The sequence below is a fragment of the Myotis daubentonii genome, chromosome 6 (genome assembly GCF_963259705.1).
Source record: "Myotis daubentonii chromosome 6, mMyoDau2.1, whole genome shotgun sequence".
NCBI lineage: Eukaryota > Metazoa > Chordata > Mammalia > Chiroptera > Vespertilionidae > Myotis > Myotis daubentonii.
In genome coordinates, this window is record NC_081845.1 from 87,197,996 (window position 1) to 87,222,653 (window position 24,658).

The 24,658-nt window shown below is 46.0% G+C and overlaps 2 protein-coding genes across 5 annotated transcripts in view; one reads left to right on the forward strand and one right to left on the reverse strand.

The window, feature by feature from the left end:
* USP49 (ubiquitin specific peptidase 49) overlaps nt 1-19,789 on the forward strand; it is a 109,738-nt gene extending 89,949 nt beyond the window's left edge. For all 4 annotated transcript variants that reach the window (XM_059701712.1, XM_059701714.1, XM_059701713.1 and 1 more), the window contains 5 exons: nt 7,533-8,880; nt 10,354-10,558; nt 14,426-14,534; nt 15,067-15,272; nt 16,273-19,789. In XM_059701712.1, coding sequence (XP_059557695.1) covers nt 7,561-8,880; nt 10,354-10,558; nt 14,426-14,534; nt 15,067-15,272; nt 16,273-16,463 — 2,031 coding nt within the window. In that variant the 5' untranslated portion in view covers nt 7,533-7,560 and the 3' untranslated portion in view covers nt 16,464-19,789. The remainder of the gene's footprint in view (nt 1-7,532; nt 8,881-10,353; nt 10,559-14,425; nt 14,535-15,066; nt 15,273-16,272) is intronic.
* A 1,749-nt stretch (nt 19,790-21,538) lies between these two features.
* On the reverse strand, nt 21,539-24,601 carry TOMM6 (translocase of outer mitochondrial membrane 6). The gene is made up of 3 exons (XM_059701718.1): nt 24,275-24,601; nt 23,670-23,774; nt 21,539-23,446 (listed from the first exon to the last, which is right to left on the reverse strand). The coding sequence occupies exons 1-2, from the start codon at nt 24,400-24,402 to the stop codon at nt 23,678-23,680; spliced, it is 225 nt and encodes a 74-aa protein (XP_059557701.1). The 5' UTR covers nt 24,403-24,601; the 3' UTR covers nt 21,539-23,446; nt 23,670-23,677.
* Nucleotides 24,602-24,658: the final 57 nt, after the last annotated feature.

Genomic DNA, 24,658 nt, shown 5'->3' on the forward strand with positions numbered 1-24,658 from the left:
CCTAGACAATAGAGCAAAGTGAGCCTGGAGCAAGTTACTGTTGCAGTGGGTATGGAGGGAAAGTAAAGGTGAGAGACAAATAAAATCAGCCTCTAGGAAAAATTAAAGGGAAGATATCCTAAAACTTCCAGGAAATCTTCACCAATTAAGCAAAGGAAAAAAAAATGTCTCTATTATTCTGTGAGCAACAAACCAAACTGAGTTGGAGTCTCAGACAATTCGCTCATTTGATTGCAAAGACAGACAGAAACTCCCAGATTGGAGAGGCTCTCCCAGATTGGAGAGGGTGCAGGTCGGGCTGAGGGACCCTCACAGCCCCCAGCGCATGAATGTCGTGCACCGGGCCTCTAGTCATCTATTCTCATAAAAGGGTAATATGCTAATTAGACCAGACATCTTCTGGACGTCCTTCCGGACAAAGCCATGGTGGGGGGTGCCAAGGCAGAGGTGGTTAGGGGCAATCAGGCCAGCGGGGAAAAACAGTTAGGGGTGATCAGGCCGGCAGGGGGAGGGCAGTTAGGGGCATCAGGCTGGCAGGGGAGGGCAGTTAGGGGTGTTCAGGCCAGCAGGGGAGGGCTGTTAGGGGTGATCAGGCCAGCAGGGGAGAGCAGTTAGGGGGTGTTCAGGCCGGCAGGGGAGGGCAGTTAGGGGCATCAGGCTGGCAGGGGAGGGCAGTTAGGGGTGTTCAGGCCAGCAGGGGAGGGCTGTTAGGGGTGATCAGGCCAGCAGGGGAGAGCAGTTAGGGGGTGTTCAGGCCAGCAGGGGAGGGCAGTTAGGGGCATCAGGCTGGCAGGGGAGGGCAGTTAGGGGTGTTCAGGCCAGCAGGGGAGGGCTGTTAGGGGTGATCAGGCCAGCAGGGGAGAGCAGTTAGGGGGTGTTCAGGCCGGCAGGGGAGGGCAGTTAGGGGCATCAGGCTGGCAAGCAGAGGTGGTTAGGGGTGATCAGGCAGGCAGGCAGGTGAGTGGTAAGGAGCCAGCAATTCCGGATTGCAAGAGGGATGTCCAATCAGGTCTAAACTGGCAATCAAGATATCCCCCGAGGGGTCCCAGATTGGAGAGGGTGCAGACTGGGCTGAGGGAAACCCCCTTCCCCCATGCACAAATTTTGTGCACCAGGCCTCTAGTCCTATATAATAAAAGAGAAAAATGGTAATTGGCGTACGCCGATACCCTTTTCATTGGCTAATCAGGGCTATATGCAAATTAACTGCCAACTATGATTGGCAGTTAACTGCCAACAAGATGGCGGTTAATTTGCATATGTAGGCACAGTGCAGGGAGGCGAAAGGGAAAGCAGGAAGAAGCCCCCTGCCACTGACAGTGATTGGAAACCCAGGGGGGAGCTAAGAGCTGGGGGGCAGGGCAAAGGCGGAGAATCAGGCGCCTTTGCCGCCCTGGCCAGTGATAGCAGGAAGTAGGGGTGGAGCCAGGGATGGGAGCTGGACACGGTCGAAGCTGGCAGTCCCGGGAGCTAGGGGTCCCTTGCCTGGGCCTGAGGCGGAGCCCACGATCGCGGGGCCACTGCAGCTGCGGGTCCCCGCTGCCCGAGCCGGACGCCTCAGCCAGAGGCATTAGGCCTGGGCAGGGGTGGAGCCTGCAACCGCGGGGAGCTGGGGGTCCCCTGCCCAGGCCTGACACCTCTGCCGGAGGCCTCAGGCCTGGTCAAGGGGCCGATCCGGTGATTGGTGATCGGAGGGTGATGAGGGTCAACTCCTCTGGCCGAGGCATCAGGCCTGGGCGGGGCCTGAGCCGGGGATTGGGGGGATATGATGGTCCCCTTGCCCAGGCCTGAAGCCTGGGTCAGAGGCGTCAGGCTTGGGCAGGGGGTGGAGCAAGCGATCAGAGGGAGATGGGGGTCCCCTGCCCAGGCATGATTCCTGGGCCAGAGGCCTCAGGCCTGGGCGGGGGCCAGAGCCAGTGATCGGGGGGAGATGGGGGTCCCCTGTCCAAGCCTGACACCTCTGCGGAGGCATCAGGCCTGGGCAAGGGGCCGATCCTGCGATTGGAGGGTGATGGGGGTCAACGCCTGAGGGCTCCCAGTATGTGAGAGGGGGCAGGCTGGGCTGAGGGACACTCCCCCCCCACACACACACACACCCAGTGCACGAATTTCATGCACCGGGCCCCTAGTATATAATAAAAGCCTAATATGCTAAGTGTCCGACCACTTGTTCAACCATTCGACCAGTTACTATGACGTGCACTGACCACCACGGGGGCGGAATCTCCAACTGGTAGGTTAGCTTGCTGCTGGGGTGCGGCCGATCAGGACTGGGCAAGACGGGCCAGACATGCCCTGGAGCTCTCCCACAGTCCCTCCCTGGCCTGATCGTGCACCAGTGGGGTCCCTCAGCCTCGTCTTTGCCCTCTCACAATCCGGGACCCCTTGGGGGATGTCAGAGAGCCAGTTTCAGCCCAGTCCCCACAGGCCAGGCCGAGGGAACCCACTGCTGCACAAATCCGTGCACCAGGCCTCTATACTAATAAAAGCCCAGGTGGCCCTTGTACGCGATGTCATTACAAGATGGCCACCACAAGATGGCCATGTGCACAGCCTAGGTGGGGCCCGGCATCTGCTCTGCATGGTGAGGCCTGGGGGTCCCACGGCTCCGCACAGCATGGAGGAGGTGGATCCTGGCGGAGGAGGCAGGTCGCGGCAGGGGAGGGCAATTATGGGCAATCGGGCTGACGGGAGGGCAGTTGTGGGTGATTGGGCTGGCAGGGGAGGGCAGTTGGGGGCGATCAGGCTGGCAGGGGAGGGCAGTTGGGGGCGATCAGGCTGGCAGGGGAGGGCAGTTGGGGGTGATTGGGCAGGCAGGGGAGCGGTTAGGGGGCAATCAGGCTGGCAGGCAGAAGCAGTTAGGGGCAATCAGGCAGGCGAGTGGTTAGGAGCCAGCAGTCCCGGATTGTGAGAGGGATGTCCAACTGCCAGATCGGGCCTAAACCGACAACCAGACATCCCCCGAGGGGTCCTGGATTGGAGAGGGTGCAGGCTGGGCTGAGGGACACCCCCCCCCCCCGCCTCCCTAGTGCATGAATTTCGTGCACTGGGCCTTTAGTTATCTAATAAAAACGATACTTGATGTTCTAGGAATAAATGATATCACTGAGAAGAGAGCCGAGGACAGAACCTTAAGGAGAGCCTAAATTTCAAGGAAGAAAGGTACATATATATGGAAACAGAAGGTGTGATTACAGACATAGGAAGAAAACCAGAAGAGAACAGAAGTCTGAAATGCGGGAGTGAATGTGTGCAGTGTCGCGGATGGGGACCGAGAAGAGGCTTGCGATGAACTTAGCTGTAAGGAAATTGTTAGTGACGTCTTGAGGAAATAGTTTCCATGAATTGAAGGTGTTAAGGAGTGAGTTGTGAGGAACATGAAGCTGCACATTCTACTTGCCAGAAATAAGTAGGCAGACGGAGAGCTAGAGTGTCAAGGACAGTCTAGAGCAGCGGTTCTCAACCTGTGCATCGCGACCCCTTTGGGGGTCGAACGACCCTTTCACAGGGGTTGCCTAAGACCACCAGAAAACACATATATAATTACATATTGTTTCTGTGATTAATCACTATGCTTTAATTATGTTCAATTTGTAACAGTGAAATTGGGGGTCACCACAACATGAGGAACTGTATTAAAGGGTCGCGGTATTAGGAAGGTTGAGAACCACTGGTCTAGAGGCAGGGCAAACTGGGGTCTGTCTGTCTCCTGACAGGAGAGGCTTGAGTGTATCCATACCTGGAGGGGAAGGAGGCAAACAAAAGAACAGAGACCGAACGTATAGAGTGGCCCAGCTCTGGCTCTTACATGGTTAGCGAAGTTGGTATTCCATACAGAGCAAAGCATTTGTTGGAGAAGTTGTTATTGGGTACAAAGCAGAGCGTTGCTGGTTGTTCTGTTTGTCATTTCCCTGCTCTGCAGCAGGCATACCCCCCTTCCCCAGGAACCCAGGGTGTTGTGTGCAGCCCTGCCCCCTAGATGAACTCTACTCCTTTTTTATTGAAGAAAGTGCACTAATGCAAGTAAGAGACATTATCATATGGGCATAACCTTAAATATGTTGCTTAGACAAACTCATTCTTGAACATCAGCACTTGATTATTGACGCCAAATGAGTAACATCACGGCTCTCGAGGCTCTGGCACAGCCAGCACATCAGCATACCATCATCTGTGGCCAAGAGCCGATGTTCAAGTGGCCATTCCAGTTCTCAGGTCAGAAAACTCAGCCTCTCCAGGGGTCTGTGAGCTGCCCTCTGACCTATAGATTATCTCTTATCCACACACCCACACCCACACCCAGGGAGAACAGTAATGAGGGAAGGGAAGTGCAGCAGCCTGGGAGGACACTGCACCCCATTTGCCATCCCCAGCCCCACACTGCCCCTTCACAAAGGCCTTCTGAGCAGTTTCTTTCCCTATCCTCACTCTGTCCGTCTCTCCCCCTACTTTTTATTAGTTTGTGTTTTTTTAATTTTAGCCATATTATAAAAATTCAAAAGGCTAGTTTCATTTTTCTTATAAGACAGCCTTTTAAAGCCCTACAGAGTATTCTAAAATGTAGCATTCTTCCCTTTAGGGTTATTAATTGCATCTTAATATTTCTGTGTCATTTGAAAAAACCTTTTTCTTAATTGTTTTATTAATGTTATGTTATATTTTCTCATATCTCTTGGAAATAAAATGTTACCCAAAAAGAAAATTCATTTTTTAGCACTTGTTATTTGTAAAAATATATTCACTGTGTCTCTTCAAGTAATCTTTGCAGGTTTTGTGGTACATGTAATTTAGGGCACATTTAGTAAGTTGAAGGGTTAAAATATCCTGTGCTGTCGCATATGGCAGCGAGCAGAATCGCAGATGTTGATGATACCACATAATTAGTATTCTTTTATGTAAATGAAGGCTGTCAGCATGTTACCATAGTGTCTACTCTCTCTGAAGCTGGAATTTATGCCACTTGGTCTCACCAAGACCAGGCAGGATTATTCCACTGTCCTTAGTTAAGAACTGAAAGGAAATTAATGCAATGAGAGAGAAGATACGGAAATTTCCTTAAAGTAGATAAATTCTCTTTATTTTTTTTCCTACTTTGCTTTTGCTTATTCTCCCCTCCCCTGCCCCCAGAAATTTTATTTCTGGTGATTTAGAAATGCATTTAGGATGAGCTAAGAAATTTCCTATTTGAGAATAATTGGAATAGTTCAATTAAAGGACAAATCATATTTTCAAGCTATAGATTTTTGAATGATTATAGTGTTCAGTCATCTCATACAGAATTTTTTTAATGACATGATAAATCTAGAAATTTCTCATCAGAACAGAAAGGAAGAATTGAAAAGATTTTATCTTCTTTTAATTTATTATTTTAGAGATAATAACCATAGTATGATACTTTTAAATAATCATAGTTTTTAGCCCCAATTGATTCCGATTTTTAAAATAAAACTGTGGTAATTAAGGGAGCAAACATTCATATTTTATGAGGTTTACTTTATATACAGACAGATCCAAGGTGTGCAAGACATTTATTTAAAGTTTCTGATCTACCTAATGACTGAGAACAGTTAAAAGCACATCATGTTCTTTCCCAGTTACACTGCAAGTTTATCTCCTTCAGGCTTTGGGTGCCCGTCACACTGGAAAAGGTGTACATGTCAGAAAAATGTAAAATAGAGCTCCTTTATGCCTGTGGGTGTTAGGCCTTGTTCTTAAATAAAGTGGAACATACTGTCTTTCTTGGACTGAGTAACCTGAGATTCTGTGTTCTGCTTATTCTCTATTTTGTGTGTTGATTAAGGTGGCTTCTTTTTTGTGTGTCACTTTTGGGTGATTCCCATTTTATGATCAGATATGTTTTTCCTCTAGAGAAGCTAGTCTGCCCAGCTGAAATCAGTGGGATGAGGTGCAAAGTACCCTGTGTTCTCCTGAATGGGTTTACTCTGCCATATGGCAGGTTAGTAAGTCCCCGCGACAGATTTGTAATGGGAAAAGGGCTGTGCAGGAAAGGATGTGCGTGATCAGCAAATTTATAGATCAGAAAATGAAATCAGAAGAAAGTGTTTCCAGAGCACCCTTTCCATTTGATGGCTCTCCATGGAGAGTATGGAATGGTCTTTTAGTGTTTTTCTACTTTGGCTTTTAGTGATTCCAGCATATTTTTTCTAACACAGGAGTTGATTTCATTAAGGCCTCCGTGTTCTGGTGTTGTGTTGCTGTATTCCCATTCATGGAAGTATTCTCTGTAGGATTTGAAGTAGTGCTGTGTTTCATGTGATCTCAGTAGCAATTAAATTCCTAAAGACACATTAACCCTCCCATTGGCTAAAATATGGGGACTTGCCAAGTTTTGAGTTATAAGAAGCTATTCTGATATGATTCAGTGAGTAATGAACCTTTCACAGGAAAGAAAACAAAAAGAGAAGCTGAGTGAGCTAAAGATAGTATGTCCTGGTACATTTGAGTCTGCGCTATCTAATATTGCACTTACTAGCTACATGTGGCTTTTTAAATTTAAATTAATTAAAAGTAAATAAAGTTAAAAGTTCAGTCCCTCAGTCTCACTAGCCACATTTCAAGTGCTCAGTTGGCTGATTAGTACAGTATTGGGCAGTGCAGATAAAGAACATCCCACCATTGCAACAAGTTCTTTGGGGCATTGCTGGTCTAACTGGAAGATTTTGAGAAAAACAGTTCTTTCTTTGATTTCTATGAGGAGTTCTTCATTCCTATATAATTTACTAGATTTAGTGCAGCTGTTTTAAGGTTTTAATGTACAAATGAATCATCTGTAGACCCTGTTTAAAATGCAGATTTTAGACCCCTCCCCAGACTCTTGATTCATCAGATTTGGAGTCGTGGCCAGAAATCTGTACATATAAGTACCCTAGGGAATTCTGATGCTCACAGGTGGTTTAGGAACTACATCGATTGGTTGCCTCCTGCACACCCCGACCAGGGCCCCTGCGGAGGAGGAGCCTGCAACCAAAGTTGGGAATCCAACTGGGGACCAAGTCCCCAGGCCGAAGCTCTATCTATCCACTGAGACAAAACGGCTAGAGCTGTCCCTTCATACAACCAGAATCGTGATTAGTATTCCCTCCAGGACATCATCACTTCAGAAATGGTTTAGAACACAAGTTTCTTTCCCTGTTGACCAGTTGGGTGCCATGTGAAGTAAGGGTAATGACTTTCCTAAGGAACACAAAATCAGCCTCACATAAAAATCAGTTGATAGCCAAGAATTAAAACAGGCTTAGAAAATTTGAAGTTTCAAATTGGTGGTAGGCCCTTCCCCCTGTATTTTATAATTCTTCGTTTTTAGGGGACTTAACTGTCTTTCTGTAATTCTCATTCCATACTAAATTTGCTTTACTTTTTAAAAAACTTACTTCGAAAGGAACCAATTTTGAATTGAAAACTAATAAGCTTTGAGTTGAAAATGCCAGTAGCAAGCCTTTTTCTAGGAAAATATTTTGCTGAGAGCTTTTATTTTTTTCTCTCTCTCTCCTTTGGGGGGCCTGTTGTGCCAGGTTGAAAGAGTGGAGCCTTCTGTGAGACATGGATAGATGCAAACATGTAGGGCGGTTGCGGCTGGCCCAGGACCACTCCATCCTGAACCCTCAGAAGTGGTGCTGTAGGGAGTGCGCCACCACCGAGTCGGTGTGGGCTTGTCTCAAGTGCTCGCACGTGGCCTGCGGTCGCTACATTGAGGACCACGCCCTGAAACACTTCGAAGAGACTGGACACCCACTAGCCATGGAGGTCCGGGATCTCTATGTGTTCTGTTACCTGTGCAAGGACTACGTGCTCAATGATAACCCGGAGGGGGACCTGAAGCTGCTGAGAAGCGCTCTCCTGGCGGTCAGGGGCCAGAAGCAGGACCTGCCGGGGAGGCGAGGTCGGACTCTGCGGTCCATGGCCTCGGGCGAGGACACGTCCCCGCCGCCACGCACTCCTCAGGGACAGCCGCAGATGCTCACGGCTCTGTGGTACCGGCGCCAGCGCCTGCTGGCCAAGACGCTGCGGCTCTGGTTTGAGAAGAGCTCCCGCGGCCAGGCAAGACTGGAGGAGCAGCGGCGGGAGGAGGCCCTGGAGCGCAAGAAGGAGGCGGCGAGGCAGCGGCGGCTCGAGGTCAAGCGGCGGCTGCTGGAGGAGCTGGCCAGCGCCCCTCCGCGCAAGAGCGCACGCCTGCTGCTGCACGCGCCCCGCGCCTCTGCCCAGCGCCCCGCCGCCCGGAGGCGGCCCCCACGCCGGGCACCGGCGGTGGCTCCGGGCGTCACCGGCCTGCGCAACCTGGGCAACACCTGCTACATGAACTCCATCCTGCAGGTGCTCAGCCACCTCCAGAAGTTCCGAGAGTGTTTCCTGAACCTCGACCCTTCCAAAACGGAACAGCTCTTTAACAGAGCCGCCAACGGGAAGGCCTCGCTCGCGGGCAGGCTGGCCAGCAGCTCAGCCACCGAGCTGTCGCCAAGGAGCCACAGGGCTGAGTCTTGCGAGCGGGATGGTCTCTTCTGGAATGGCGGCGCCTCCATCACCAAGAGCCTCGAACTCATCCAGAACAAGGAGCCCGGCTCAAAGCACATCTCCCTCTGCCATGAACTGCACACCCTTTTCCGCGTCATGTGGTCCGGGAAGTGGGCCCTGGTGTCACCCTTCGCCATGCTTCACTCCGTGTGGAGTCTGATCCCTGCCTTCCGCGGCTACGACCAGCAGGACGCTCAGGAGTTTCTCTGCGAGCTGTTGCACAAAGTGCAGCAGGAACTCGAGTCGGAGGGCACAACGCGCCGGATCCTCATCCCCTTCTCCCAGAGGAAGCTCACCAAACAGGTCTTAAAGGTGGTGAACACCATATTCCACGGGCAGCTACTCAGTCAGGTAGGTGTGTGTCCATCCTAACCCCAACTCTACCCATCACATTGGAGGGAAGCTTGTACGTTAGCATTTGGGCTTCTCGTGAGTGCCTCCTGCAGGTTGTTGGGTTAATGGGGTAACCAACAATGGCTATAATTATTCATAATGGAGGGTGGCCATTGTACCTTTCATTGTACTATATATACACTGTGATGGCCTTATTGGTGAACTTGCCTCCTGTCTCTTTCTGGGCAGATTTTCAATGTAACTTGCTATATCGCTTCATTTTTAATGAATGTCTTTACCCTTTAATGATGGATATGGATAATCTAATATTCTCTTTATAATTAAGTATCCATGGTTGGCATGACATCTTTGATCAGTTTTAGGAAACTGAGCAATTTGCCTGTAACCCTGGTTCCATGATATTTTGAAAGGGTATGTATTCTTACTAACTTGATATTCTTTACACACATGGAAGGGGAGTGGCTAGGAGGATGCCAAAGGCCTAAACAAGCCTCCCTCCTGTTTCCCATTACCTTTCATTTACTGGGTCTTCAGCCATGTACAGACAGAAGCAGTGACTTATAGATAAAGCTTTGTGAGAATATGCAGAAAGAGAATTTTTATTGTGAGAATATGCAGAAAGAGAATTTTTATTGTGGGAATATGCAGAAAGAGAATATTTATTATGAGAATATGCAGAAAGAGAATTTTTAAAGTTAAAAAGGTGGGCAACTTAAGAGATTCAAGTAAAACCTCTATACTATGCTACTGAGGTTTGTGTCTTGGCATTTAGGGTTTTAAAAGAATGATGTGTAGGATGGGAAGAGAAAGTTTATTTAAGCTTTTCGCATTTGAAAGGGGAGTATTTATGGGCATTTACTTTATCCCTTGAGGGTCAAAGTAAATTGTAGAGAACAATTTAAAATAGTAAATTGTTCTCTATGAAGAATCAGGACAAAGGTACATCTGGGAAGGTTGTAAAGGTGCATCTGAGGAGGTCTGATCACAAGGTACTTTGAGGCTCTGTGGACACAGGGATCAGTGTAGGGATGCTGCAAGAACCAGAGGGAAAAAGAGAGGCAAGTTAGGATTGCATGGAAGGAGCAAAGTTTGGAAGAGGAAGGAGTGTGAGGATAAGAAAAGCAGACAGGAATCTGCAAATTCTCCATCTCAGACTGATTCCCTGATAACTTGCAGTCTGTACCACAGCATTGAGTCTGGTAGAGCATGCTTTGGGTGAGAAGAGAGAAAGGTGTAGGTAATAACCTCTGTGCCGGATGGTTTTCCAGTTCCAGCTAGCATTACATAGTTAGAAATATATACAGAAGTAGCATGCTCTAACTCTCTTAAAGTTATATTATTTAATATTACAAATATTTTTAAGACTGTATACTTAGTTTTGATCAAGTTATGTGTCTTGTATAAAGCAAGCAAAAACATATGTGGGAAGAATGGAGTTATATAACCTGTAAGTCATGTTTTTCATTCTAGGTCACATGTATATCATGCAATTACAAATCCAACACCATTGAGCCCTTTTGGGATCTGTCCCTGGAGTTCCCTGAACGCTATCACTGCATAGAAAAGGGGCTTGTCCCTTTGAATCAGACAGAGTGCCTGCTCACTGAGATGCTGGCCAAGTTCACAGAGACAGAGGCCCTGGAAGGGAGAGTCTACGCTTGTGACCAGTGTAACAGTGAGTGCCGGGGCTGGAGGGGAGAGTGGGGGTGTGCGACTGGAATATCAGTTTAAGGTGCTTTTTTTTGCCCCTTTTAGTCAAAAGTAACACTGATAATATTGAGTGTTTCTAAAGCATGTTTTAAAGATTTTTTTCTTCCCGTTTTACTGAAAATAAGCATATGGACATTATATATTAAAAAACAAAACCGTTCTGGCTGATACGGCTCAATTGGTTAGGCATGATCCTGTGCACCAAAAGGCTGCCAGTTCGATTTCCAGTCAGGGCACATGCCTGGGTTGCAGGCTCGATCCCTGGTAGGGGGTATGCAGAAGGCAGCTGATCGATGTGTCACTCTCATATCGATGTTTCTCTCTCTCTCTCTCTCTCTCTCTCTCTCTCTCTCTCTCTCTCTCTCCCTTCTCCCTTCTTCTCTCTCTAAAAATCAATAAAAATATTTTTAAACAAACCTAGGAGTGGTGCCTCCTTTGACTTCTGCTGTGATTGACATTAGCTGTTATTTTGGGAGGCATTTGAACATATGGATCCTGAAATGGGGACTCTAAGAATGTGAATACTTCATAGTACTGCAGAGGTCTTCATGAAACTCATGAATGTAGAATCTGACAGATCTTATTTAAGTTCAGGTGGCATAGCCTGTTGGAGGGCTGTGGCATCAGAAAAGTGTACTTTCGTATTGAATTTGTAGATTTAAAGTGTTAGGAGTGGTGGTGCAGGTCTGCACAATAAGATCAAGGAAGCAAATCGTAGGGTGCATTGCTCTCTGGAAGTACATTCTGCACTTGTTTCTTCACATGCTTGAAAGGTTGGCATTTTGGAGGCCGTCAAAAGGAAGTATTTCTCTATCATGACATTAATTTAAAATGTTAAATTTTTTTAAATCCTCACCCGAGAATATGTTTTATTGATTGAACGAAAAATAGAGAGGGGGGGAGGGAGAGAGAGAGAGAGAGAGAGAGAACCATTGATGTGAGAAACATTGATTGATTGCCTCCTGTACACTCCCGACAAGGATCAAACCTGCAACTATTTTGGTGTATGGGACCATGCTCCAAACAACGGAGCCACCCAGCCAGGGCTTGTGGCTTTAATTTAAAAGTGGAACTCATCCTCGCCGGTTTGGCTCAGTGGATAGAGCGTTGGCCTGCGGACCAAAGCGTCCCAGGTTCGATTCCAGTCAAGGGCATGTACCTTGATTGCAGGCTCCTCTCCGGCCCAGGCCCTGTTCAGGGCTTGTGCACGAGGCAACCAATTGTGTTTCTCTCACATCGATGTTTCTGTCTTTCCCTCTCTGACTATCCCTAAAAATCAATGGAAAAATATCCTCGGGTGAGGATTAACAACAAGAAAAAAAGTGGGACCTTTTCCATGTGGTTACGTGGGCATCTTATGCAGGGCCCCTCCTGTCTTGCCACACTAAAGCTCAATACTCTGTTAACTCAGCATATACAGAGGAAATGCACAGCAGATGTTTAGAAGCTCATGTTTGGGTTTTTTGGCATATAAGGATTTGGAAACTAAAATTAATGGATTGTGCAGAGATGTAGAAATCAACTTGCAGCCATATAATACAAGTTTTGTGAACAAAAACCTTAATATATTATTTGCATATGGTTTTTTTAAAATAGCAAATGTGGGAAACCTGTTCTCTATGAAGTATCAGGACAAAAATCAAAAGTAATACTTGATGTTATTTTGCTGTTTTAAAATAAAAATTGAAATGCTGTACTTGGTTAACTGTAGGCTCACATGACCTGTTTCCCATTATATATAAAGGCAGTGACTTAAATGATCTTATTAGAGCAGAATTGTTTTGTTTTTTAATATTGATTCATAAGCCTTTTACTTGTAAGGAACAGCAAAAGGATGTTAACAGCTTTAATTTCATCATTCTCAGACATGATAGATAAGGCAAGAAATACTTTTATTTATTTTTGCAAGAAAGGGTTGTTTTTCTGGTTTCCAGATGTTCCAGTTTACCAGGATTTCTCTAGGCAAGTTCAAATAATAGCAGGGAAGGAAAGCTATGGTAAAGGGATGAAATGATCTTTTGCTTGTGAATTTTCAAAATATCAGCTTTCGACCTCTCTGTGTGGCCAGCTTAATCAAATGGAGACAGAACTGATCAATCTCAATTGAATCAGTAATTTCTTTTTCTTTGTGAATTTCATTTTAGGGAAACAAAGCCAGATTCTATATGGTCTTCATCTTAGCTCACACACTCCCTCTGCTGACAGTGGCAGTCACTGCGGGGTTACCAGACAGCTGCAATAATTTTTAAAATCTACTGGTGAATGGGAATGTAAAATAAGGCCAGGCCCTGCTCTGAATTCTCTTTCTGTTCATGCCTCCACATATCATGACCGCCAGCCCTACTAAATGCAATGGCACATTCATTCTGCGGCAGTCTATTAGAGAAGCAACAGCTCCACATTCTACTGTCACAGAAAGCTCCATGATACGCCATCTGCTTGTGATTTGCTACCTTTCGCGAGTGGTCTAGAGAGGACGTGGAATCAGATCCCAAGCTCTTCATACACTGAGACCATGATATCAACAGCTCAGAGACAATCAGCAAGCAGCACAAGTGGACCACTAATTCCCATCCATTCACCGATTTAATTAATAGCAGAACAGTCATCGGTAAATAGTTATAGAGAAGGTTTCTAAAGGACAATAACAGAACTTTATTTCCATTGTTTATTTGCTGTAACTAAAAAATGCATATCCTAAAATTCAGTGGCTTTAGAAACAAAATTGAAGTCTGAACACTGATTCTGCTTTGGACTGGGTGAATTTGTCCAGCATGTCCAACAGTGTGCTTTTATCCAAGAAACATGTTTCAGAAACTAGGTACAGCATAAAAATATTAAACCAGAAAAGGTTATTTTCTAAATATTTGTATATGCCACAAGCATATCATGCTGAAGGGGAAAAATCTGTGTAAATACTTTGTCCCTTTAGTAATACTGTATCCTCTTACCTTTTTTTTAAGCCTGAAATACATGCAGCATTCCCCATTTTACAGGAGAGCAAACTGAGATTCAGAATTTGAATAACTTGTCCAATAGCATACAACTAGCTGTGAACAGGAAATAGAATTAGGCCTTTCTGATGAAAACAAAAAGCCTTTAAGTTTACATTATGGTGCATCATAATTTAAGTTATAAATATATATTTACTAGTAAAGGCATAGAACCCTAACATGTGCCTCTGTGCATATTATTGCAGTCATCTTGTATTATATTCCATTAATAAGCCCATGACATCAGGAGTGTACCATCCTAAACCCATACCAATTTTGGAAATTGCTGATGGCAAACATTTGAAAGTAGAAGTATCAGGATTAGGTTTAGTTGCTGGTAAGTCAGATCAAATAACAATAACTTAAAATGAGAAGTAATTTTTTTCCTTCTGTTATATAATAAAGTCCAAAGGACCTTCCGGGGCTTGCATGGTTGTTGGGGATCCAAGCTCCTCCCATCTTTCAGCTTTACTACCTAAGTTCAGATCTTCATCCTCAGAATTACCTCATGGTCCAAGGGCAATTACAACAGTTGCAAACAGTGGTAAGGACAAAGGATGCACCTTACAACTGAGTCAGCCTTCTTTAAGCTGCCATCCCCAGAGTACCACACAATCATTCCTTTTATCTGGGCTAGAACTCCCATGGGCACAGCATGCAGACATGTGGGGCTGGGAAATGCGGTCCTACAAAGGGCCGTAGAGCTGCCCCAAATAAAATCCAGGTTCAAATACTAAGACATAAGAAGAATGCATATTGAGTGGCAAGTCATTGTCTGCCACAGCTAGGAGAGAATGAGATCCCTCACAGTCTGTCTTATACCTTCCCAAACCATATAGGCAAACGACGAAAATCCAATCCAAAACCCCTTGTTCTGAGTGAAGCTAGAAAGCAGTTAATGATCTACAGACTACCTCAGGTCCTCCGGCTGCACCTTAAAAGATTCAGGTGAGCTTGCTCTCGGGCGTCCCACGTGGCTGTGAACTGTAGGAACAGCTGCTTCCAAGGCAAATGGTGAGGGCAAATGTCTTTGCTGTTGGGAGGGGAGGAGGCTCCTTGGGGACCGTGTGCCTTCCGTGGGGATTAAATGAGTCATGCCCAGTGAGACAAGATGTTGGGCTGCTGCACTCATGGCCCCTTTTAATTGGCTAACCTGCACCAGGTGTCTGTGCTTGAAGGTTTTCTAGCCTCGCTTTGGCTTATATAGAGTCATCTTCAGAATAAAGTATGAGAGAATCTGTGAAAAGGGCAGGCAGTAAACTATAAAAGATTATTGCCTGAATGGCTTCTTCAGGGATCTGTAGCTTCAGAGTACCTCATGGAACATTCACCAGAAGTATATGTGGACAGTAATTACTACCGTTCTATTAATGTGAAAACCAAAGCTGAAGGTTAAGTTTTCTCAGTTCTCAGTTCTGCCTACCTCTATCTATGATCACTTATGCCACCTTTTACTGATAAGTTTATATCTATGTTCTAGGTGGTCTGGCCGTAATCACCGAGAGAAGATTGGGGTCCATGTCGTCTTTGACCAGGTATTAACCATGGAACCTTACTGCTGCAGGGACATGCTCTCCTCTCTTGACAAAGAGACCTTTGCCTATGATCTCTCCGCAGTGGTCATGCATCACGGGAAAGGGTTTGGCTCAGGACACTACACAGCCTATTGCTACAACACAGAGGGAGGTGCGTGCGCTTTACTCTGTAGGGTGGGGGACACGGAAAAGGGTGGTCTGTCCACATTTCATTGCTTTCCTTTTCATCTCTAGTAGGATAATGCATACATGTAAATCCAGTTGGAAGAATTATGGAAGTTTAATTCAAATTGTTGATAAATCACTAAATAATAACATGAGATTATTCTGAAAATTAACAAGAACTGACACATATAAAAGTTCTTATTAGCATGGTGCCTAGCACATTATGCTCAATGTTAGAGGTTATCATTATTATTAATCTGCTGCAGACCTGTTTCCTTTTTGGTTATGCAGAAATTATATGACCCATCTAGCCTCATGGAGGTATTGCATGAATCTCACTAGCCTCGGCTTCTAATAAAGTTGAGGACATTTTCTGAGTATTCACTATATCCTTACTACACCCCTTACCATGGGAGGTGTGGGGATACAAGGGCCCCTCCCAAGTTTCCAGTCCTTGTCCCGAGGGCAGAGCCTCCCGTCTATTGTGCTGGGGCAGGCGCTGCGAGGTCTTTTCAGCGGTGTACTGATCTTGAACCCCTCAGCCCTTGGGGCAGCCAGAGTGAGCCTATGAACAAAAACCTTTTTATTCCTTCTAAATGTTCCTTTATCACGCCTATTTACATATCCCCTTTCATCATCATCCTTTTCCCCTCTCTTCGCCCTCAGTCTCTTGGCTGTCTTTGTGGAAGGCCCTAATGGGGAATGAAAAAGTCTGACTAAAATAAGGATAAAAATTCCAGTCAGGTGATATTGTAAGCAGTATTGTGGGGTTTGGTGGGGTTAAAGCTAGTGGTTCCAGGGAAGTCTCTTGGTTTCATTTACTTGTCTCCCCTGCACTCCACACCACCACCACCATCACCACCACCAATAGTCAAGGGTTGGCTCTATTCACACTTCTCTGTCCCTTTCTTCATCTCCTGGTTTTGCCTGCTGATTGGAAATAGAAGTTGGTAGTCATTTACTCTTTCTTTCCTTTGGTTTCCTAGGTTTTTGGGTCCACTGCAATGACTCAAAGCTGAATGTATGCAATGTCGAGGACGTGTGCAAAACTCAAGCCTACATCCTCTTTTACACTCAAAGAACAGTTCAGGGCCATGCAAAAACCCCCGAAACCCACCTCCAAGCTCAGGTGCAGCCCAGCAACAACCGCGAGGGCAGACCACGGACCTTCCCCTGAAAGGGAGGCACAGATCACAGACTGGCTTGCTTTTAAACTATTGGTGTCGGTACATCTTTCCTGATAGGAAATGAGGTTTACTGCAGGAACAGGTTACTGGGTTTGCCTTACTGGGTCTAGAGCAGAGGTAGCAGGTGACTCATACGCTATCATAAAATATGTAGTCACTTTGTTTTGAATGGATTTGGAAAGTCCCTCCTTTGATAAAACAAATCAAAAGTAGTAACTTGTATGAAGCTTCATCAGTTACTTCTGAATATAGAGGGATCTGGGTAGAGCAAAAAGGGAGTAAGCTGATCACATCCAGCCAGGAGAGCAGCCATGTTTTCTTTCCATTATGTGATTCCCCTGCTAATCAGGGCCTCCTTGCAGCACCAGAAGAATCCTCCTGATGTAAGCAGTCCAGGACAAAGCACATGAGGGGGGCCCTGGGCTAGCAGCTTTCCTGATGGGATTGGTTCCGAGGCAGCAGGTGAAGTCTAAGGAATTGTTCCTACAAAGGAAGTTATCTTCAGGGGTTGAAAACTTGCAGACTTAAAGAGTGGAATGAGATGCACGGAGCAAATTTCCCCATGCAAAATGGGAGTTTTTTCACGTGTCATACCTTCCCTGGGGCTTCTGAGACTGGCATGAACATCCCTTCATTCGAAAGGAGAGGTTCATATAGGGAAGCAGTAAACTGGCTCGGGACATGTTCTGCATAGCCTAAGGACACTCCTGGCTACTCAGTCCGCTAGTGAATCCCTGGCTCAGGTCAAGGTCTAGGACAGTGGTTCTCAACCTGGGCTGCACGTTAGAGTCACCTGGGAATCTTTAAAACCCTCATTTCTGGGCCTCATCCTCCGGAAATTCTATTTGTTACTCATGTCGTGGCCCCACCCCATAACAAAGAAACAGAATTTCCGGAGGATGAGGCCCAGAAATCAGGATTTTAAAAAGATTCCCAGGTGATTCTAATGTGCAGCCAAGGTTGAGAACCACTGCTCTAGGGTTTAGTTTAATAGCCAGTGGTCCAGGGCTTATCTGAATGCCTGTCACCTGATCTCACCTGGTGCAGCATGTAGCTTTTCTTAGCTCACAGCTTCTTTCTTGCTCCTGGAGGGCTAGAACATTACTGTTCACCACAAATTTTGGGAAATTTTGCTTTCCAAGGGCTTAGGAAGCTGTCTCCCATATGTCTGAAGAGTTTACTGCTGGTGGCTCTGGCTTGTTTCCTCCCAAATCTGATCATCCTTACTGTTTCTTTACCCAGCCAGAGTCCACCAGAGAAAGCAAGGGTGCCGGGGCCTTTACTCCAGTGCTAGCAAAAGATACCTTTCTACACGGGGTCCGTTTCTAAGTGGAATGAAATAGCCCAGATGGAGACCTTCCTCCTCATCAGGCACCACTGAACTTCCCTTCTTAATCCTTCACTTAAGACTCACCAGTACAAGTGAATGCCAACCGAAACTCTTGTGGGATTGCTGTAGGCTGCCTCAGCTTGTCATATGAATGCTCATCTTTTGACTGAGTATGTCATATAAACATTTCAATTCAGGTAGAAGTAGAGTTGTCACTTGAAGGGAGTAGATATGGAAGGCAGTTTGGGGAGGGATGGGAAGCTGAGAAAAGAGAGGGTAACAAATAAGGGTTGTAGCGTTAGCGCTACTGACGAGCCACATTCTGGAGCAGATCTGGAGCATTTGCTTTTTACCTCTTTTGAGACCAACTCTCCCCTAGGACCTGCCAGACAGCACTGAGACATGGAGGAAATTCAGAAAGAAAATGGCTCACCCTGCTAAGAAAGGGGGAGCTCCTATATTTTAAATTACACTTGCTTTTTCCAACACTGTGAGGTTTCTGTAATATTTAGCTTTTATTTGGAAGCGATAGCGTATGGCATTTTTTTATGCTGTTTGGTTTATATTGTCTGCTGCAGGCTTCTTTGTATAAGCTTGGCCTGGGCTCACCTTCTCCTGGACACTGTTTTAAAGTGTCACAGCTGCATACGCTGCCAGAGGCTCTGATGTGAAGCTATACTCTCCAGATCCACATTTTTAAGTCGGAATGATTGGTATGACTTTTTGTGGCACTAGAAAAGCCCATTAACTAAAAACAATCTGGGAGAGTAAAAAGAAAAGGAAAATATAAATTGTGCCTCATCTTTCATTGAATGCTGTATTTATTGTTCAAGAAAAAGATAATTTACAAATGGAGAAGAACTAATAGAGCATCTACTTCATCCCTCAGGCTGTCCAGGGGGAAATATTTGAGAAAAAAAATGAACATTTAATGGAAAATTAAAAGATCTTCAAATTTAATTTTTAGAAATAGTTTTATACCAAATATTATAAGGCATATTAAGCAGATTAAAACTGTAAAATAAGGGCTTACCTTAGCTGAACACCCCTGTATCAAATTAACAAAACTGTTCAAAGTGAGTTGGAATAGACACCCATATTAGAATCCTCACTGAGCTGCACATTCATGCAGGTGCCCCTGCAGTCGCAGACTCCTCAGGTACCAGAGGCAGCAACACTAGACGCTATTGAGAAGCTAGTATTTATGAAGATTTTTATTAAAGAGTTCCCTGCTACAGAAGTCAACGGCTGTTGTGAGGGAACTGTCCCTTTGCCTTTAATTTACATATTGGAAGTAGATGAATTTCTTAGTTGCATCTTTAAATTGAAACATTCTAAAAGAGAAGAAAATAAGAACCAGGTAGAAGTTGACTAGATGCTGCCAAATCAAACCCAAGTTTTCTTAACTGAACCGTGCGGACCTGCTCTCTCCCAGACAAGTAGTTAGCATCCTGTTCCAAGAGCCCTTAGCAGTTGGCTGGTGTGTTTACTTTCTGTTGTAGCCAGCCAAGATGGATGCACCCTGGCCCTCAGAAAGGATTTTTACCTCAGTCTAGCTTGACCTTCATACTTGTGGTTGCCTCGGAGATGAGCATTCATACTAGCGTAAAAAAGATTAGGAATGCCCTCAACAGCTAGAAACAAGCTCTATTAAATGGTGGGCAGAGCTCTTGCCAGCTTTGATCCAGCCCCTCAGACTGAGGGGGGTGGTGCCACACCATAAATATTTCCAGATGTCTCTTTCAATGTTATGAATAAAATTGGAAACTGTAGAAGTGTTAATGTGTCCTATGGACTCAATAGCAGAGTTTATTTTTGTTTTTAATGACGAGGCTTCTAGTAAGTGAGCATCTGAGTTCCCTTCTCTGGCTTACAGTTCTGTCCTATTGCAAGAACTCACGGGGTGAGTTGGCTGGCAGTGGGCATGGCCCTAGAGGCCCCAGCATAAGCCTGAGAGAGGCCGACAGTAGTGCAGAAGGAAAACTGGTTGGGTGTGGAGGGTGGTATGTGGGTGGGCAGGCAGGGAAGGAGAAATGGAGTTTGTTTTCTTACTGATAAAGCTTTGTGAACTAATTTTATATAATTCATAAAATTTGGTGCCTTGTACCCAATTATGGTTTGCATGGGATTGAAAAGATTAAGGGAAAGGAATCCTTCTTGTCAAGTGACATATTGGTCTGTATAGTGTAAAGGACATTTGGTATCAGACTTTTTAAAAGTGTTTCATGTCTCATGTGTGAAAGCAAATTGTTCTTACCAGCAAGATCTGAAATTTTACTGTAATGTTCAAAATATTTGTGATTATTCACGAAATGTCTGCTTTTCAAGGCAGACTGTATATCCCATTCTTTTTCACCACCCCTTTTACGTTCAAAACATTAACTCAAGCCTTTTCAATCAGGCTGGGAGGGCCACCCCTTCTTAACCATATACTATTCCCCTATCTGGGTTATATCTTAGAAGCGGAAGGTTGCTTTTCCAGCTGGTTGGGAGAGCACAATGTTCAGAAAAGGCCTTTTTGTTTTTCTAATGCCGGGCAGCTTATGGTAGGCGTCAAACAAAAATGGGTCCCTTGAAGTACTACCTTCATTAATTCTAAATTTCTTTTGCAGAAAATTTCAGAAAGCAGTGTAGAACAGTCCCCTGTATGTGAACCTTTGATTTAGGCTGTAAGGCAAGCCAGTGCACTGTGTAATTTGCAAAAGGGAAGGCTTAAAGAACCTGCCACAGCCCTCTTCCCCGCAGGTGCCGACCGGGATGGTGCTGAGTGGCCGTGGAAGGTGAGACCCAGCCTGCTCACCTTGGTGCTGTTTACAGCATGTCCTTTTCCTCTGCCCTTAAGGTTTCCACTGAGCTCATGAGACTTCACCAAAGGGTGTTTAGAAAGCTCACCACTCACAGCACATTTAATAATTGGGTCTCTCCACTTACCTACTGGCTTCATTAGGTGAGGAGGTTCTATCTTTGGAGTAAAACCTCCCAGGGCCACTTATTTTACCAGGCAACTGTCTATCTCCCTGGTGGCTCCGATTCTCTCAAGTCAGCACTACTGCCGGCAGCGCCTTCCAATGTGACTGTGATTCAGTTTGTATCTTTCACATTTACGTTAACCGTTCTCCGGGTGCAGGGCTTTGACTTTAACCACTGTGCACTCATTCCATCCACACACTGCCCTAAGTCCACATAGCTACTACAGCATTGAGGTAAATGGTCATTTTTGTAGACCCTTTCCACACTTACTCTACTGGCAAGTTTCCATTTAAAATCTAAGTAGGAAGTGTAAGAGATTTTCATAGTACAGTAGGGCCTTGACTTACAAGTGTCCCGACTAACGAGTTTTTTGCGATACCAGCTGTCTCTCAGCCGATTTTTTGCATTGAGTTGATCGAGTAATTTGAGTTAACGAGCTCCTTAACGAGCTCGGTCTCTGAACGAATTAAACTCGTAAGTCAAGGCCCCACTGTACTGTGTTATTAGCCAGGGCTGAAAACTGACAGGATGTAAACCTGATTTCCTTTGGGGAAAATGCTGTGTTGGAATGGGGAAAGCAGCACTTTCATTCATAGAATGATTACTCACCTCGATTTTTGAAATTGTAAATTTGGTAGCTTTATTTGCTAGTCTTATCACTTTGAGGAATTAAGCCAGTTTAAATCAAACTTTACCTTATCAGCATATGGCTTTACAAACCAACCAACAGTGAACACTATTACTTGAAGCTAAAACATTTTTAAAAATAAGTTTACTTTCCATTGACATACAATAGAAGACATCAAATTGAGTGAAATTTCAATGCTTTTGAAAGCTACCATATCTTAATTTTACTGGGTTTTGATTTTTTAAAAACATTGATTTCAGAGAGAGGGAGGGGGAGAGATAGAAACATCAATGATGAGAGAGAAGCATTGATCTGCTGCCTCCTGCATGCCCCCCTACTGAGAATTAAGCTCAAAAACTGGGCATGTGCCCTGACCAGGAACCAAACTGACCTCCTGATTCATAGGCCAATGCTCAACCACTGAGTCACACCAGCCTGGCTGGGTTTTGATTTTTAACTTTGAAAACATTTATGAAATAGAACTGTTCACAATTATGAGATCTGGTAGCAGACTTCAAGGATGTAAGTTTCACTGTTATAAAGAACAGGAGGTGCTCCTACTGGTCTTAGCAGTGGCCTGACACAGGTGGGAAGGGGCTTAGACCTATGCTGTGGCATAAAAGTTTCCTTCCTGGTCACCATTTTGGGGTTGACGGCTTCAAACTTAAGCCTTGCTCTCATATATGTGACCCTTCCTCATCTTAACACCTGGTAAGATACAAATCTATCAAATCCTTTGTGGTCCCACTGTACTCTTAAAGGTTCATGGTTTCATGTTAAGCCAGCCACAGCCCTGAATTCACTGGCTCAAACTCCCTCCTTTTAACAAATGGGACCTACTAGTTAATACAAGGGACTAGTGCTTTTTAAAAGAAAATATATTAAAAATCTAATTCTCAAACAGCTTTCTTAATGAGATTTATGCCAGCAGGGTCAAGAGGAATTATTTGGTCTTATTTACCTTTAGTGAACAGGTTGCTAGAGACAACATCTGTCAACCATAACCATTAGACCACTGCGGTACATTTACGCTGACCCGCCTTTCCCATTCATTCCCTTATCCCATACCAGTTCCATTAAGAGACTTGGTACAGAAAAGCAGTATTTTTTAAATCTCTAGTAAAGTAAATCAACTAGGAAAAAGTTGTCAAGGGGAACGTGTCACTATCTCCACATCTCTCCTACATGAGTCTTCCAGGCCAGTTCATTACAGATCCCATTTCCAAAGACTCCAAGCTCCTGGGCGGCAACACAACTGAGTTTCAGTGTCAGAAAACACCTATTTCCTTGTGAAGGAAGCCGTTTTCTCAAGGAGACAGATGCTCACTTCAGTGCCCATCGCCCAGGCTTACTTAACACCTAGCCTCCACCTGCTGATCACTGCCCTTTCCACCAATAAATCCCATTCTCTTACAGAAACAATGCCTCCCTGGTGCCTGGAAAACCCACCTGGAGCATTAACATGCTATGCAACACCAAAAGGATTCTTCCCCTAGTAACGCTCAAAAATGGAAATTCCTCAGTAAGCTTCAGGCTATGTTAACATCAGTGAGTGGTGGCTACAGTTTCCATTCCTTTTTTTCTTTTAATATGAAGCAAGCCACAACCGTGTTTGGGCTTGTTCCTATCTTGTGTGTGAAATATAAATCATGTTTTTATGATTTTTGTAAATCAACTTTTTACACCTTGTTTTTGTAAGCTAAGTTTCTTATTAAAAAAAAACAAAAAATGGCTGTCTCTATGTGCAGTCTTTATTTCAGATAATTGTTAAAATACCATCAGGTTATTCCTCAAGAAAAGAACAAAGATCACTCTCTACCGAAACTTAGGAATTATGTACAGAACTTTACAAAACAGAGGACAACACTTCAGCTGAAGCCTGACTGCTGACCAGGGAATGAATTCTGCGTAGACCCGGCGAAGGGAAGCAGGCAGGAAGGGACCATGTGAACCAAACTTCAGCTGCTATCAGGGAAAGTCTTGTGATGGTCACAGACTGGAAGCTCTGCGTTTGGAGGTTCAAGTACATCTCGGGTTCCATGTGTCTGCAATCAGACAACAGAACAGGAGGTGGCATGTGAAAGCAGAAATGTAAACGCATTGCAGGGAAATGGGTAGACTCAAATTCCTTCTAATAGGGAAACACACGTAACTAGGCAGCTGCCAAAGGTTTTACATCAAGTCTCTCCCCTCCATTTTGTGGATAGTTGATAAAGCGATGGCTTCTCCCTGCCTCTCATGACACACGGACAGTGGTTACCTGCTTACCTATCTGGCTACACCCCTGGCTGAGGTGCCATTAAGTCAATGTCACTCAAATTCCTGGCCAGCCAAACTCCTGCAGCGAAAAGTCCCAAGTTGAGGATCAAGTTCCTGGAAAAAGAATTATTCTATTAACCTTGTGGTCAGAGTCCCACCGCCAGCACCTGGGAAAACCTCCCGGGGGCAAACACTTCTAGACCGCGGGAGCGTGGATCACTATCGCCACATCATGACGCGGCGGCCTGTCCAAGACCCACCCAGTTACTTAACTGAGTGTCTGTCTAATAAGCGAAGGTCAGATGCAAAGACCAAAGCAGCACTCCTCTGGGGCCGAACAGCCCGTTTGGGTGCTGGCGCCGCCTCTTCCCGGGTCCACGCCCCCCGCCCCCGGTCAGGGTCACACTCTCCAGACAACCGGGTAACTGAGAACAAGGCTTTTGCCGCCGCAGCGGAACTCGCCGAGCAAGGCCCTCGGCAGACGACGGCGGTCACGAAGAGGCCTGGATGCGGGCGGTCTAGGCCCCCGGAGGGCCAGCCCGGGCCCAGGCACTGCGGCGGGGTCTGTGCTCGGGCGCGGGGGGAGGGCTGGGGCCGGGCTGCGGCTCCGTTACCTCCGGAAGTCATTCCTGTCGGTGGCGAAGCGGTAGACGCCCCGGAGCCAATCTCCCACGTTGTCTGGGATTTCGGGAGCTTCACTTGCCGAGCCGCCAGCGCTCACGCCGACGCCGCTGGAAGCCATAGCAGCAGCTCCACGCTCCGCACGGCCTGACCGCGGACGCTGCCCGCGCACGGGGATGACGCAACTTCCGGCATCACATTTCTGCCGGCTGCCGCGGAACGGAGGGCGCCGCGGCTGGAGCGAGTCCGACACCCGCGAGAGAGGTGGGACCCCGGGCTGAGCGTCTACGTGCTCTGCGAGGGCGGAGCAGGCTCGGCCCTGCGCTCCGGCGGCCCGGTCCCGCCCCCCTCTCCCTCCAGGCCTTCGGCTCGCCCAG

What these genes read in the sequence shown, in the direction of transcription:
- TOMM6 (XM_059701718.1), bottom strand. Translation starts at nt 24,402, where the DNA reads ATGGCTTCCAGCGGCGTCGGCGTGAGCGCTGGCGGCTCGGCAAGTGAA. An exon ending in GACAGGAATGACTTCCGGAG is followed by an intron (nt 23,775 to 24,274) that starts GTAACGGAGCCG and finishes TTCTTTTTCCAG; the next exon opens with GAACTTGATCCTCAACTTGG.